We start from the raw sequence: 14,910 nt of genomic DNA, 5'->3' as shown, positions 1-14,910 counted from the left end.
TTTCATGATTTTTTTTGAATATCTCGGGTAAATATTGTCTGATTTTTAAATGTTATACCTTTTTTAATTCGTACGGATCCCTACTATGAAATGGCATTCAAAGAAACTACAAATCGGTCGGTTCAAAAAAGTTGTTGACCAAAAACCGAATCGGTTGTAAAGTACACCTTTTTGCTGATTTTTTGTAATATCTCGGCCAAAAATTGTCCGATTTTGGAATTTTATACCATTTTGGACTCTTAAGGATCAGTGCTATCGATTGGCATTAAAAAGGTGCAAATCAAAATTTTGACCCAAATCGTCAAAACGCTTTGAAACGACATATTCCAACGTTATATGTCGACATAATATCGCCAAGATCAGCCTCGGTTGGATATATGTCGCTTTGAAACGACATATCTCCAAAGTTATATGTCGACATAATATCGCCAAGATCAGCCTCGTTTGTAAAGTACACCTTTTTTGCTGATTTTTTGTAATATCTCGGCCAAAAATTGTCCGATTTTGGAATTTTATACCATTTTGGACTCTTAAGGATCAGTGCTATCGATTGGCATCAAAAAGGTGCAAATCAAAATTTTGACCCAAATCGTTAAAATGGCAAGGGGTTACATCACGTTTTTTTTTTTTCAAAATTGGGGTCGGTTCGAAAATTGAAACTTTTTTCATGATTTTTTTTGAATATCTCGGGTAAATATTGTCTGATTTTTAAATGTTATACCTTTTTTAATTCGTACGGATCCCTACTATGAAATGGCATTCAAAGAAACTACAAATCGGTCGGTTCAAAAAAGTTGTTGTCCAAAAACCGAATCGGTTGTAAAGTACACCTTTTTTGCTGATTTTTTGTAATATCTCGGCAAAAAATTGTCCGATTTTGGAATTTTATACCATTTTGGACTCTTAAGGATCAGTGCTATCGATTGGCATCAAAAAGGTGCAAATCAAAATTTTGACCCAAATCGTCAAAACGCTTTGAAACCACATATTCCAACGTTATATGTCGACATAATATCGCCAAGATCAGCCTCGGTTGGATATATGTCGCTTTGAAACGACATATCTCCAAAGTTATATGTCGACATAATATCGCCAAGATCAGCCTCGTTTGTAAAGTACACCTTTTTTGCTGATTTTTTGTAATATCTCGGCCAAAAATTGTCCGATTTTGGAATTTTATACCATTTTGGACTCTTAAGGATCAGTGCTATCGATTGGCATTAAAAAGGTGCAAATCAAAATTTTGACCCAAATCGTCAAAACGCTTTGAAACGACATATTCCAACGTTATATGTCGACATAATATCGCCAAGATCAGCCTCGGTTGGATATATGTCGCTTTGAAACGACATATCTCCAACGTTATATGTCGACATAATATCAGTCTCGTTTGTAAAGTACACCTTTTTTGCTGATTTTTTGTAATATCTCGGCCAAAAATTGTCCGATTTTGGAATTTTATACCATTTTGGACTCTTGAGGATCAGTGCTATCGATTGGCATCAAAAAGGTGCAAATCAAAATTTTGACCCAAATCGTTAAAATGGCAAGGGGTTACATCACGTTTTTTTTTTTCAAAATTGGGGTCGGTTCGAAAATTGAAACTTTTTTCATGATTTTTTTTTGAATATCTCGGGTAAATATTGTCTGATTTTTAAATGTTATACCTTTTTTAATTCGTACGGATCCCTACTATGAAATGGCATTCAAAGAAACTACAAATCGGTCGGTTCAAAAAAGTTGTTGACCAAAAACCGAATCGGTTGTAAAGTACACCTTTTTTGCTGATTTTTTGTAATATCTCGGCAAAAAATTGTCCGATTTTGGAATTTTATACCATTTTGGACTCTTAAGGATCAGTGCTATCGATTGGCATCAAAAAGGTGCAAATCAAAATTTTGACCCAAGTCGTCAAAACGCTTTGAAACCACATATTCCAACGTTATATGTCGACATAATATCGCCAAGATATATGTATATATTGGATATATGTCGCTTTGAAACGACATATCTCCAAAGTTATATGTCGACATAATATCGCCAAGATCAGCCTCGTTTGTAAAGTACACCTTTTTTGCTGATTTTTTGTAATATCTCGGCCAAAAATGGTCCGATTTTGGAATTTTATACCATTTTGGACTCTTGAGGATCAGTGCTATCGATTGGCATTAAAAAGGTGCAAATCAAAATTTTGACCCAAATCGTCAAAACGCTTTGAAACGACATATTCCAACGTTATATGTCGACATAATATCGCCAAGATCAGCCTCGGTTGGATATATGTCGCTTTGAAACGACATATCTCCAACGTTATATGTCGACATAATATCAGTCTCGTTTGTAAAGTACACCTTTTTTGCTGATTTTTTGTAATATCTCGGCCAAAAATTGTCCGATATTAGAATTTTATACCATTTTGGACTCTTGAGGATCAGTTGTTGTTGACCAAAAACCGAATCGGTTGTAAAGTACACCTTTTTTGCTGATTTTTTGTAATATCTCGGCCAAAAATTGTCCGATTTTGGAATTTTATACCATTTTGGACTCTTAAGGATCAGTGCTATCGATTGGCATCAAAAAGGTGCAAATCAAAATTTTCACCCAAATCGTTAAAATGGCAAGGGGTTACATCACGTTTTTTTTTTTTCAAAATTGGGGTCGGTTCGAAAATTGAAACTTTTTTCATGATTTTTTTTGAATATCTCGGGTAAATATTGTCTGATTTTTAAATGTTATACCTTTTTTAATTCGTACGGATCCCTACTATGAAATGGCATTCAAAGAAACTACAAATCGGTCGGTTCAAAAAAGTTGTTGACCAAAAACCGAATCGGTGTAAAGTACACCTTTTTTGCTGATTTTTTGTAATATCTCGGCCAAAAATTGTCCGATTTTGGAATTTTATACCATTTTGGAATCTTGAGGATCAGTGCTATCGATTGGCATCAAAAAGGTGCAAATCAAAATTTTGACCCAAATCGTCAAAACGCTTTGAAACGACATATTCCAACGTTATATGTCGACATAATATCGCCAAGATCAGCCTCGGTTGGATATATGTCGCTTTGAAACGACATATCTCCAACGTTATTTGTCGACATAATATCGCCAAGATCAGCCTCGGTTGGATATATGTCGCTTTGAAACGACATATCTCCAACGTTATATGTCGACATAATATCAGTCTCGTTTGTAAAGTACACCTTTTTTGCTGATTTTTTGTAATATCTCGGCCAAAAATTGTCCGATTTTGGAATTTTATACCATTTTGGAATCTTGAGGATCAGTGCTATCGATTGGCATCAAAAAGGTGCAAATCAAAATTTTGACCCAAATCGTCAAAACGCTTTGAAACGACATATTCCAACGTTATATGTCGACATAATATCGCCAAGATCAGCCTCGGTTGGATATATGTCGCTTTGAAACGACATATCTCCAACGTTATATGTCGACATAATATCAGTCTCGTTTGTAAAGTACACCTTTTTTGCTGATTTTTTGTAATATCTCGGCCAAAAATTGTCCGATTTTGGAATTTTATACCATTTTGGACTCTTGAGGATCAGTACTATCGATTGGCATCAAAGAGGTGCAAATCAAAATTTTGAACCAAATCGTCAAAATGGCAAGGGGTTACATCACGTTTTTTTTTAAAACTGGGGTCGGTTCGAAAATTGAAACTTTTTTCATGATTTTTTTTGAATATCTCGGGTAAATATTGTCTGATTTTTAAATGTTATACCTTTTTTAATTCGTACGGATCCCTACTATGAAATGGCATTCAAAGAAACTACAAATCGGTCGGTTCAAAAAAGTTGTTGACCAAAAACCGAATCGGTTGTAAGGTACATTTAACTACAGTTTTGTTCAGCTAATTATGCCTTGCATGAACTGTTCAAGGACCTCTATATTGATTTTAACAGGCATAATAGAGTATTTTGCTAGGAGTCCTCTTTTCTCTCATAATATTTATATAATGCTTGATTTTTCTCTTTTAAAAATCTACTGAGTATATAAAAGTCTAAACGCGATTGAAGAAGTTAACACTTAAAAAGGTATGCCTTTTTGAACCGGAAAGCTTCATTAACAACTTTTCTCAAAATTAAGCATATGCTTCTTCGACAGATCTTCGAAATAAGTGCGCATTTGCGTTATGTTTTCTCCTCTGAGCGAAATGTGCGTAAGTTATACATAGAAATAAATATCGATTGGGTGCAATTAATATTATTTTTAAACTTTATTTCCTTATTTCAGCCGTATCTAATTGATTAAGAGAAAGACGACTTTTATATTTTTTATTAACTTTGTATGTATATTTAAATATATTATTTTTTTTCCATTACTATTTATTTAATGTTTCGCTGCTTAGAGTAATAGAAAAAGTAGTAGAAATAGCAGTAATGTAGTGTAGTAGTAGTAGATACAACGTTACAATTTAAATATTTATATGTATTTATGTATGTACGTATGCATGTAGGTATGCAGGTAAGTTAAGACTATAAATAAATGTAATATTTGTGAAATGCGTTGAGCTGGAGTAGCTAGACCCAGTGCATGAGCAACTGTTGCTGTTCATAAGGATTTTGGCACATATGTGTGTACGTTTTCATCTATGTGTGTGTGTGTGTGTGTGTAGAGTGATAGTATGTGTGTTCTATGGTAGGTATTGCATAGATTTGTTCGATTTCTACATTAACAATAACAAATTACTAAAATTAAGACCAAAGCGCTAAGATTCGTCTGGATATTGCAGAGCCAACACATCCACGACCGTTGCTGCTGGCGCTGGGGCTGCGGCTGGGCGAACGCGATCGCAACTGAGGTTATTAGTTTTTTGTTTTCGTATGCTGCAGCGCGTTCAGCTCGTCCTTGAGCCACGTCTGCCAGTTCTCCTGCGAGGGGCGAAACAGAGTTTGTATGCCAAAAAATGGCCAATGTTGTTACCAAAAACAAAGCGACTTGTATTTTCAGCTCTAAATTCCAACACCAAGCGAAGCCAAGCCAGAGCGTGTAATACGTACGATATGTAGCTACGAGTGTACAAATGTAGGTGTGCTTGTGGGAAAGGGGATGTGAGGTGGGGTTTTGTGTACGTATGCTAACAGAATCTACTATAGTTAGCCGTTGGGTGTGGCAGCCACTTTGCATCGGTTAGCGCTAATTGCATGTGTCAACAGAGAGCGAAAAGGAGCCAAGTTTGCTGCGGAAATCGGAAATGCTTAACTAGTAGCTTGTGTGTGTCTTTGTGTGTGTGTCTGTGTGTGTGTGCCGGTGCTTACGGGTGTATTTATGCACGCGCGCGCGTTTATGTATGTGTATGTGTCTATGTGTGTGTGTGTGTGTGTGTGTTGGGAACCTATTTGCTTTGGTTGCGCTTCAGTGTCTGAGCTTCTGTTTGCCCTTTGACGTTTTGGGCTTGGCTGTATCCGTTTTAGTCATTGTTATGCAAATGTTCCTGATATTCATCATATTCGTTTTCATTATCCTCCTGCTGCTCGTCCTCCTCGTCATCCTCCTGCTCATAATCGCTGGCATTGCTCTCTGGTTGTGTTACATCCGGCAAATAATCCTTGTGCATGGGCGTTGAAATGATGGGCTCCTGTGTAGTTGTGTTTGCATATGTTCGTGCGTCGGTGCGGCCACGTGTGTGTGTGTGTGGTTGTGTGTGTGTGTGTGTGTGTGTGTTTGGATATTAGTGTGCAAAAGCAAAAGTTAGTTAACCAAGTTAGTCAACAGTAACAACAACAACAAGAAGAGGAGATACATAGTAAGAGTTGGTAGCGGCGCATGCAAAGTTCCACGTTTTAGTTTAGCCAATTAGAAAGTGAAATATATTTTAGCTTGTTGAAACGCATGCTAACCTTTGGAGGCCGCCAGCCGCAGCCCGGCAGCGGCAGCCCGTCAACGCCCAGCGGACAGGGCGCGTCCAGTCCGGGCACGCCCTGTTCGCCCTTGTCGCCGCGATCTCCTTTGCGTCCCCGTTTACCTGGCGGACCAGCATCGCCGCGTGAGCCCTGCTCGCCACGCGGACCCTCCTGGCCGGGAATGCCGTCGGTGCCCTTTAAAGGCGCACGGCGTCGTGTGTGTCATTGTACGTGTGTGCGTGTAAGTGTGTGAGTGTGTGGGTCAAAAAGGTTGATACGTGTGTAGGAGGTTTTGCATAGATTGAAAACAGTGTACGACGCCAACAAAGAAAGAGAATTGCATGCAGATAAGAAAAAAAAACAATAAAAAAGAAGAAACACAAATTATTCAAATTAGCAACCAGATAAGGTAGATAAACACATATGTGTGTGTGGCTGTGTGTGGGAGTGTGAGTGTGTGCGTGTATAATTACATATATACTACATACAATCAGATAGATCTGTGTGTGAGTGTGTATCTGTGCTTACCGGCAGACCCGGATCGCCGCGCTCGCCCTTGTGTCCCGTTTCGCCCTGTGCACCCTGTTTGGAAACAAAGATTTCAGTTAGACAAAGGCGAAAAATCGAAGCTGACATTTTTCTGAAGCTGGTTAATGTACCTTCATGCCATCCAAACCAGGCGGACCCTGTAGCGATTGAGAATGAGAGAGGAAAAGCGTCAGCAAATGCTTGAGGAAAAAAGAAAACTGTCGCGCCCGAGCGGCTCAAACGAACGGCCTCCACCCAATTTTATAGGGCTAAGCTTTTGTTCTCTTTTTTATGGTTAATTAAAGTTGAATATAGAAATTAGTAAGCTCTCCTTCGTTTTGTGTTTTTTTTTTTTAGTAAAAAACCATCACTTTATTGAAAATGCATAATTAATATTTAAATGATATATTGTTTCATTAGCCGCTTTACAATTTGTTGCTGCCTGTCAAGGAATGCCTTTCTGATTAGCGTAATTTTCATAATTTTTATATTGTGGCAATTGGCAGAATTCATACGCACATTAGGCATGCTTGCATACATACATACATGCATAAATGTATGGATGTATAGACATAAATACACACAAATACATATACATACATATTTGTTATTTAATTGGAAACACTTGGTTTAGTACGCAATTAACAAATGTACACTTACAATTACCATTAGCAGCTTATGAAGTTAATGACCAAATTGAATTGAAATATATGTATAAATTTATAATTTAAATTTAATGCTAATATTTAGTTAAATGTAATGCACATTGCCGATAGAACATATCTCCAGCGACCGCACAATTCATTATTCTAACCTATGGATCTCGGTTACAGCTTGAGTTAGTTAGTTAGACAAAAGTTCAAGGGTTTAAGTTAAGTAGAGTAAAATGTGAAAATTGAAGACAGGCGCAGTTAGCACTGTGGATAAGTTAGCTGTTCAATAAATGTAAAATATCGTATCTTATTGTTAGTTGACATTTTATGTACACCATGATGTTGGCTAATCTAGTGGTTAAAATGAAAATTGACATGCGAAATTGTTTGGATTTTTTGTTTTTGTTTTTTCGGGAAACTTTTTCAGCTTTGGGAGCGACACATTTAATTGAAAACAAATTGACATACATATGCATTGTAATTTGCCAACACGTATTTGCATTAAGTCCTTTGAGGCTTTAGTTTTATTTGAAATTTTATGCAAATGCAGAGCAAGTGTTATCGTAGTTGAACATATAATAGATTTCGTTTGCATTTAGCATTTGTTATTTATATTTTTTTCCACCTGACTGTGTGTTCTTTTTTTCATTTCTTTTTAAATCGATATAGCATGCTCGTATTAGTAGTCATAAATTGTAAATTGATTTTTTTTAGGTGCATTCTGTGCACTCGCTCAGATCGAAAGGTAGATTTGCATTTATTTATTTGAGATGTTCGATGAAACCAATAGGATACATATTAGAATTATGTATTTATTGTTAATAATATCCTCAATTGAAGAGAGCTTATTTGAATGCATTGTTAGTAAACTTGTTTAATTGGGGTTGGGGTGTACGTGTTTGTGGGCTAATTATGGGAGATTGAGGGTCATTCTGAGGGCGCTTTGTTGTTCACCGGCCAGCCGATGCTATTGCAAACGTTTTGCTGTGTTCTCATATTCTCATATTTAATGGCTTCCCACACTCCAAATATGCTGTGTATACTAGTAGGTATATTTAAACTTTAGCCTAACTAATTTTTGTTTTCAACGCGTTTCGTATTGAAGTTACATATAACACTGAAAAATATGCACAATTGGAAGATAGCTCTTTGTTGTTATCGCATGATATTACAATTACAATTTACGATTATTTTGAAAATTGTTATCATTGTGTATTTCTATGTATTAAATATGTATATTAAACAGTTTCTTTGTTGTAGACATATAACACATTCAAACTCGATAATATATACGCAAACATTGAGACAAATTTTAAAGATATATATATATACTTTTTTTCTTTACAGTTTTCACTTAGGTTATTTAAAATTGAGAATGTTTAGATACTATGTATTTGCTGTTTACCATTTGTCAAGCACTGAAGCTTTGGCATTCCTATAAATTGAATATACGACAAAGCCTCTGGACGGCACCTAAGATAATGCAACAATGCGGCAACAGCAGCAGCAGTGGCAGCAACAGCTACAGGCAGCACTTAAAAGATTTTGACTTTGCGGCTGGCAATGAAATTTATGGGTCAATCAAGAAAGTAACTAGCAAATTGAGTTACTCTGTTGCATCTGCAAGAATGCCTTAGCCAAAATGCAGGCACAAGATTATTTTGCTGCAACTTTCAAGTGCCACGGTGCGTATGATTTATGCAACAGCTGCTGCGGCTGCTGCTGCATTGGCTTTTGCTTGAATGTACTCTCGGATAGGTGTACAGCGCAGTTTCAAATGAAATGCAATTACACTATTTGCATTGCATGTTCGTTGGCATGTTTGAGAACTTGTTTGTTTGCTTATTTGTATATTTGCCCCCTTCTCATGTATATATATATATACTCAATTATTTGGTTGATTCAATTGATAGTTGTAAATATGTTCGATCGCGTGTTTCTATAGAAATAATTATGTTTGTTTTTTTGTTTGCATTTGTGCTTGCCTGTATACATAAATACTCATTTGGCTCTGCTTAACACATATGTCCGCAGCTCTGTTATGTTTCATTTGATATGAATGCACTTTCATACACATATTTGTATTATATTGTATATTGTTTTTCGTATTTTGTATTCTGTGCCTTGCGTCCTGCAACTTGCATGCAATTGGGATATTCTCAATTATACATATATTGATATAGGGTATTTTTAAGTGGCATGCGGCTGATATCGTATCGTATTGGGTTTCGCATGTATTTATGTACATGGGCGCTTGTATGTACAATTTGATATACATACATTTACACAGATATATATAAATATATATATATTTATATATGACTATATAGATAGACAATAAAACTGAGCGAGAGCCAGCTTGGTAACATTTCCTATGCATATTTAGTTTGCTTATATCTTTTTTCCACAAAGCTCAGCGTATTTTTTTTTATTTTGCTTCCTGTGCGTAGTGTGTGTGTGCTTGTATGTGTGGGTGAGTATGTGTGTGTGTTTGATAAGTTTGTGTCGCATTTTATTCGCTTTTCGGAGCAATGTGTTTGTTATTTATTATTAGACTGCACTTTTGAGTAAGTTGTATTAGTAGTCGCCCCACACCTGTTCCAGGTAAAAGAGAGAGAGAGAAAGAGAGACACGAGAACATATAAGAGGGTAGAATTGGTTTAGTCACATCGACGCTTATAACGATTTACCAAAGCAAGATGATCAACAACAATTTTGTAGCAACATAAAAGCCAAACATTTAAATTTTAGTAAGCCAATAAAAAGAATAATAAAAGCAAAAGGTGTGTTCAACTGTGACTCACCGGAATGCCAGCTTTGCCAGCCGGACCAGAAGGTCCCGACTCGCCACGCATGCCCATTGGACCCTAAAATGATATCATGAGTCCTTGAAACTCTTGCGCAATCTAATATGGAATCAGAATTACTTACCGGCAAGCCCATGGGTCCTTGATCGCCCTTGTGCCCCTTTTCGCCCTACGGAGAAGATAACATTATATAGCTGAGCACACCCGGCACCAAGGATTTTATTGACTTACAGGATCACCCTTACGTCCATCCAAGCCCCGATCGCCTTGGGCACCAGTGTGTCCAGGTGGGCCCATTGGACCAGGTGGTCCGGGTGGTCCGTAAAGCTATTGTAAAGGAAACAGCATATTGATTACGGGCTTTTGAATTGGACAAGTAAGCTACTCACATATTCAATGGCGGGCATGTGTGGTGCATCAGCCATGCCGTCGTCCTGCCGGCGTCGCATCTTACGGTACTGTAATTTGATCGATTCATGTATATCGATTAGAGTTATCTAAAACTTGAACTCACCGAATCACCACGGTCGCCCTTGTCACCCTTGACTCCGGGATAGCCTGGTGGTCCTGGCAGGCCCGGAGGTCCCATTAGACCAGGTGGGCCAATATCGCCGCGATCGCCCTTTTCACCGGGCGGCCCTTGATAGCCCGGCAGACCAGGCGGCCCTTCAATGCCCGGCTCACCAGGCAGACCATCCAGGCCACGTGGACCCAGTGAGCCCGGCTCTCCGGGCTCGCCCGGCTCACCCTTGCTGCCATCGCGTCCGTCTCGTCCGTCCTTGCCGGAAAGGCCTGGTGGTCCGGGCGGGCCACGCAACAGTGTGACGGGCGGGTCGTCATAATCCTCCTCCAGCTTGGTGCCGCCAGGTCCAAATAGCTGCTCAAAGCAAAGGCGAATGCGTTTTGTAAATGGGGGATGGAAGAGAGATATGTTGGCAAATTTAGTGGGAAGATTAATTTATGCCACGTGGCGCCGCCCGAGGCGTTGCACGCGCTCGTTCCACACACACACGTACACACGCTTTGATGGCGCAACAAATGCGTCGCGTTATTCGCTGCCATGAAGAAAAAACTTGGACTCCCCCCACCCATCTTTATCTCTGGATGGACGGAGTGGGAGGTGATGGGGGTGGTGGTGGTGCTGGTTTTGGGGGCGAGCTTTTGGTGGCTGCTGCGCCGCAGTGAAAGTCTATTGTGTGCGCGTCGAAATTGTGTTAAGTGCAAGTCGGAGCCGAGCCGAAACTCGCTCCGCAGCCACAAACTTAGACAATGCTGGCATAGAAAAACCTTTAAAATCTGCTGGGCTGGGCATGGATCGGAGGTGTGGGAGTGCGAGTCGAAAATAAAGTCAAGCAGCGACGTGCCTCAAGTGCGGTGCGCGAGTTTGTGCTTTGTGTGTCTTGTGCATTGCTCTTTGGCTTTTGCTTGCTCGAGAGCTAGAGTGTAGGTGTGTGTGTGCTTGTGGCTGTATGTGTGCGTGTGTGTGCATGGTGAGTTCCAAAGTGAAAGATAATGAATTGGTTTTGTGCGCTTCTCAAGCATTTCGAGGCATATTTTCAGGGAGCCAACGGCATAACCAACAAAAACCGCGTGCGCATCGATATAGCCACAACACACACACAATCACACCCACTTACTAACACACACACACACATATACAGCCAGTTGCATTTAGGTCGCATTCGGTATCGTGAATTTACCAAAAGTACTTGGGCGTTAAGGTTGCCGCTGGCATATTCAGGCTGCAAGACGCCCAGTGGCAGCAACAAAGTCTATTACGAAAATGTTAAGGCCCATAAAAGCAACAATACAAACAGCTAAAGAAAATAGAAAACGTTTACACACGTGGCTCAAACGCAAAGGGAGACGCTTAGAAAAAGTATTCAATGCCGTTTGAGAGCCGCAAGGAAAAGTAGCGCAGGAAGGCGCAAATCGAGCAACAATGGAGCTAAAAGTAAAGTTTCCAATATGTATACAATTTTGTGTACATACACATACGTATATACTGTGCAACAAGGAGCTTTAGTATCGTATCTGAGATAACCTTTTCGTTTTCTATTTATTTTTTGCTGGCGCATGTAAAACAATTAAGTTTTATTGTATTTCTTGTTGCACATGCTTGACGGTTTGTTGTCTAAGGAAGTGGCGTACTTACAGATATTAAAGTACAACAAAAACAATAATAACACTGAGATAGCATAACAATGCAATACGCTCTACACACACATGCACGCATATGGCTGTGCCCGGGCATATGCTTAAGTGCTGCTACGAAATGGCGGCCGTTTGCTCGCTTAAATGCACAAAAACAAAAGATGTACCAGAGACAAAAAAACAGAGAAAAACAATAACAACAGCAAGAACAGCATTAAGAACTTAAACGTAAGTTGTAACCATGCTGGGCGTAAGGAGGAGTGACAGGAGCAACGACCATGACGCCGTCGTGGCTTACCGCAAATGCAGTTGCCAGCGCACGAGTAACTTTTGCCCCTTTATGCATACTCATATTATGCGCAGCTCATCTGCATTCAATGTGTGTGTGTATGTACGTGTACGTGTTCGTGTGTGTTTGCGTGTGTGTGTGTGTGTGTGTGTGTTTGTGTGTCGTGCTCAGCTGGCACTTTGTTGCAAGTTTTACAGTTTTGCACAATGTAGCCAAGACCCATGGGCTCGGGCGTGGGTCGGTTTTCTGCCTTGGGCTCTACTGAATTTCCGCTTCCGCTTTCCGTGCGCGCCATTGTTGGGCTTTGGTGATTAGTCGTCCATTTGTTGAGCAATTAAAGCGCTTGAAATTAAAGCGCGCGCTTAACATTTGCTCTGCGTGCGGCATTCGCGATAATTAAGTCACATTCAGCGGGCTTAAAGGGCCCACATCTCGCATCAGTTAGTCAGTTAGTCAGTCAGTCAGTTAGTCCGTTCGTCAGTCGGTCGAACAACAACTGCCAGCGACAAATCAACGACGGCAAACAAAAAGGTACGGGCCAGGGGTTTAAAGGCTTTAAGGATCCGCCGCCAACGGAAGTTGCGATAAATAACATAAATAAAAGATACGGAGCCAAGTGAATTTGGGCAAATGTTTGTTAGCCATTCGCAAGGACGATTCTGTTGGCGCAGCTGCCTAACTACGATAAAAACTTCTTGTCTGCCTTTTCGGCAGCCTCTTTCGCTCTGTGTGGGCGTGCGTCGATCTCCGTGTGTATGTGCGTGCGTGTGTGTGTGTGTGAAATCCATTAGAATGTATCAATATTTGTGCGCCTCGAGTTGATTTTAATTTCCAACGTATTCAAGCAAACGCACTCACACACACACACACACACACACACACACAACTACACATGTGAGATGCTTGAATGCTGTGAGGCATTTTCTTCAATTATGCGCAAATTTGTTTTATTTGCACAAACGCTTTTCAATTTAAGCTTTGACTCGCTGGCAACTTGCAGCATACTTTCAGGCGCCCTCGATAAGGAAAGCACGAAAATGTTGTAATTGCAAAGTAATTGCCCAGCTATCAAGGGGCGTGCCCAACGCCGTTCGCTTGGACTTCGGTCAAGTGGCCCGCGCGGACATTGGAGTATTTTCAAGGTGCGCTTAAATTCCATTGAAATTGCGTAGTCCAAATCAGACAAATGGCCGCACGTAAATGCGTTAAATTGAAAATCATTTTGATCTCGGCGCGACCTTTTTTCCTGCGACACTACTTGCCGCAGCGAGGCGTGGCCAACGCCCACGTTCGTGCTTAAGTGCAGCCATATGCCGCAATACCGCGTTGTCCATGGCGTCTGTCTTTCTGTGTGCGTGTGCGCATATTTTTTCCATTTTTTTTTTGTTTTTGTTGTTTTTATAGCAGTTTCCTTTTGAAATTTCATATTTTTCATAGCCACAGCAACCGCAGTTGAAGCAACAACAGCAACAAGCACAGCGAACAGCTGAACACGGCCCGAGGTGAAAGTTTTGTAGCCCGTTTCCGGCTCACACTCACTCACACACACACACACACAATTCCTGCTTCGCCCCTCGTCCGAAGTTGGCGCAGCCATGTAATACGTTCCCCAGTTTTCGTTTGCCACAAAAGTTTACAAGAATCACACAATGCCAGGGAAGTTCTTGGCAAGTACGCGGCCACATTAAATGCGTAATATGTTTTGCTACGTATCGACATCGTTGACAATGGAGGGAAATAAAAATAATATAGTGAAATAATCCATTCAGCTTAGAGGACCTTCATTCATTCTCTAAGAGCGAATCCGAAATGTCGACAGTAAATCCACTATTTAATTACAGCTGCCTGTTTTTAATAATAATACTTAAAATAAACAAGCTCAAAAATATCTGATTTAATCTATATATGAGTATATTTCAAAAGTAGTTTTTACCAAAAGTGTAAGCCAAACGTAACTTATATGAAAACTCTTCTGATATTGTCAAAATTGCTTAAAACATAAATTTAAGGATCATGTTGTCTTAAAACTCCAAATAGAAAATTTGTTTTTAAATGTTGGCAGAATAAGCTCCACACAACAATCAATTTCACATTTCGATATCAACACTTTTTGCTTATATTATAATCAATTTTGCCCATGGTAACATGTATGCAGCCGCAAGGAAAAAGTCAAGACGCGTTGTAAAAATTTCGCGTGATTTCATTTTGACGCTAACATTGTTGCTGATGTTGTTGTCGTCCTGATATTGTAATATGCCGGAAATTTGGCAGTATTTAGGGAAATCGTTGCTAAAGATTTCGCCATTCGCTGCCGCAGACACAGTTACAGCCACAACAATGCCAGCTGCGGTAGTGGGTGTGGTGGGCTGGGGTGGATTGGCAGCAGCATAACCCAACTTGCAAACGTAACATTATGCCTGTTTGGGAGCTGCAGCCCCAATGGAAACCAATGGAGCCCAATGAAACCCAATGGTACCCAGTCCCACATCAATGGCAAACGCGTGCCTATAAATTTCCAGGGGTTTGTGTGTGTGTGTGTGGGCATACCCTTATGGGCGGGGCCATTCATTTGGTGTCGCTAACTTGAGATTTTTATTTGCCAGCATACGCAA

General features: G+C 39.9%; 1 protein-coding gene across 11 annotated transcripts in view; it reads right to left on the bottom strand.

The window, feature by feature from the left end:
• Positions 1 to 4,398: 4,398 nt before the first annotated feature.
• LOC115771744 (collagen alpha chain CG42342) overlaps positions 4,399 to 14,910 on the bottom strand; it is a 71,059-nt gene continuing 60,547 nt past the window's right edge. For 4 of the 11 annotated variants that reach the window (XM_030717575.1, XM_030717577.1, XM_030717578.1 and 1 more), the window contains 9 exons: positions 10,370 to 10,732; positions 10,245 to 10,313; positions 10,087 to 10,182; positions 9,980 to 10,024; positions 9,853 to 9,915; positions 6,527 to 6,553; positions 6,396 to 6,449; positions 5,865 to 6,062; positions 4,399 to 4,895 (listed from right to left, as the gene is read on the bottom strand). In XM_030717575.1, the coding sequence (XP_030573435.1) occupies positions 4,830 to 4,895; positions 5,865 to 6,062; positions 6,396 to 6,449; positions 6,527 to 6,553; positions 9,853 to 9,915; positions 9,980 to 10,024; positions 10,087 to 10,182; positions 10,245 to 10,313; positions 10,370 to 10,732 (981 nt within the window). In that variant the 3' untranslated portion in view covers positions 4,399 to 4,829. Of the gene's footprint in view, positions 4,896 to 5,864; positions 6,063 to 6,395; positions 6,450 to 6,526; positions 6,554 to 6,820; positions 9,644 to 9,852; positions 9,916 to 9,979; positions 10,025 to 10,086; positions 10,183 to 10,244; positions 10,314 to 10,369; positions 10,733 to 14,910 lie in introns of those variants that run through there. The other 7 variants (XM_030717576.1, XM_030717579.1, XM_030717580.1 and 4 more) reach the window with 3 other exon arrangements.

Source organism: Drosophila novamexicana, unplaced genomic scaffold (genome assembly GCF_003285875.2).
Source record: "Drosophila novamexicana strain 15010-1031.04,08,12 unplaced genomic scaffold, DnovRS2.1 tig00000108-arrow-pilon, whole genome shotgun sequence".
NCBI lineage: Eukaryota > Metazoa > Arthropoda > Insecta > Diptera > Drosophilidae > Drosophila > Drosophila novamexicana.
The sequence above is the reverse complement of the archived record's forward strand: the minus strand, read 5'-3'. Positions and strand labels throughout refer to the sequence as shown.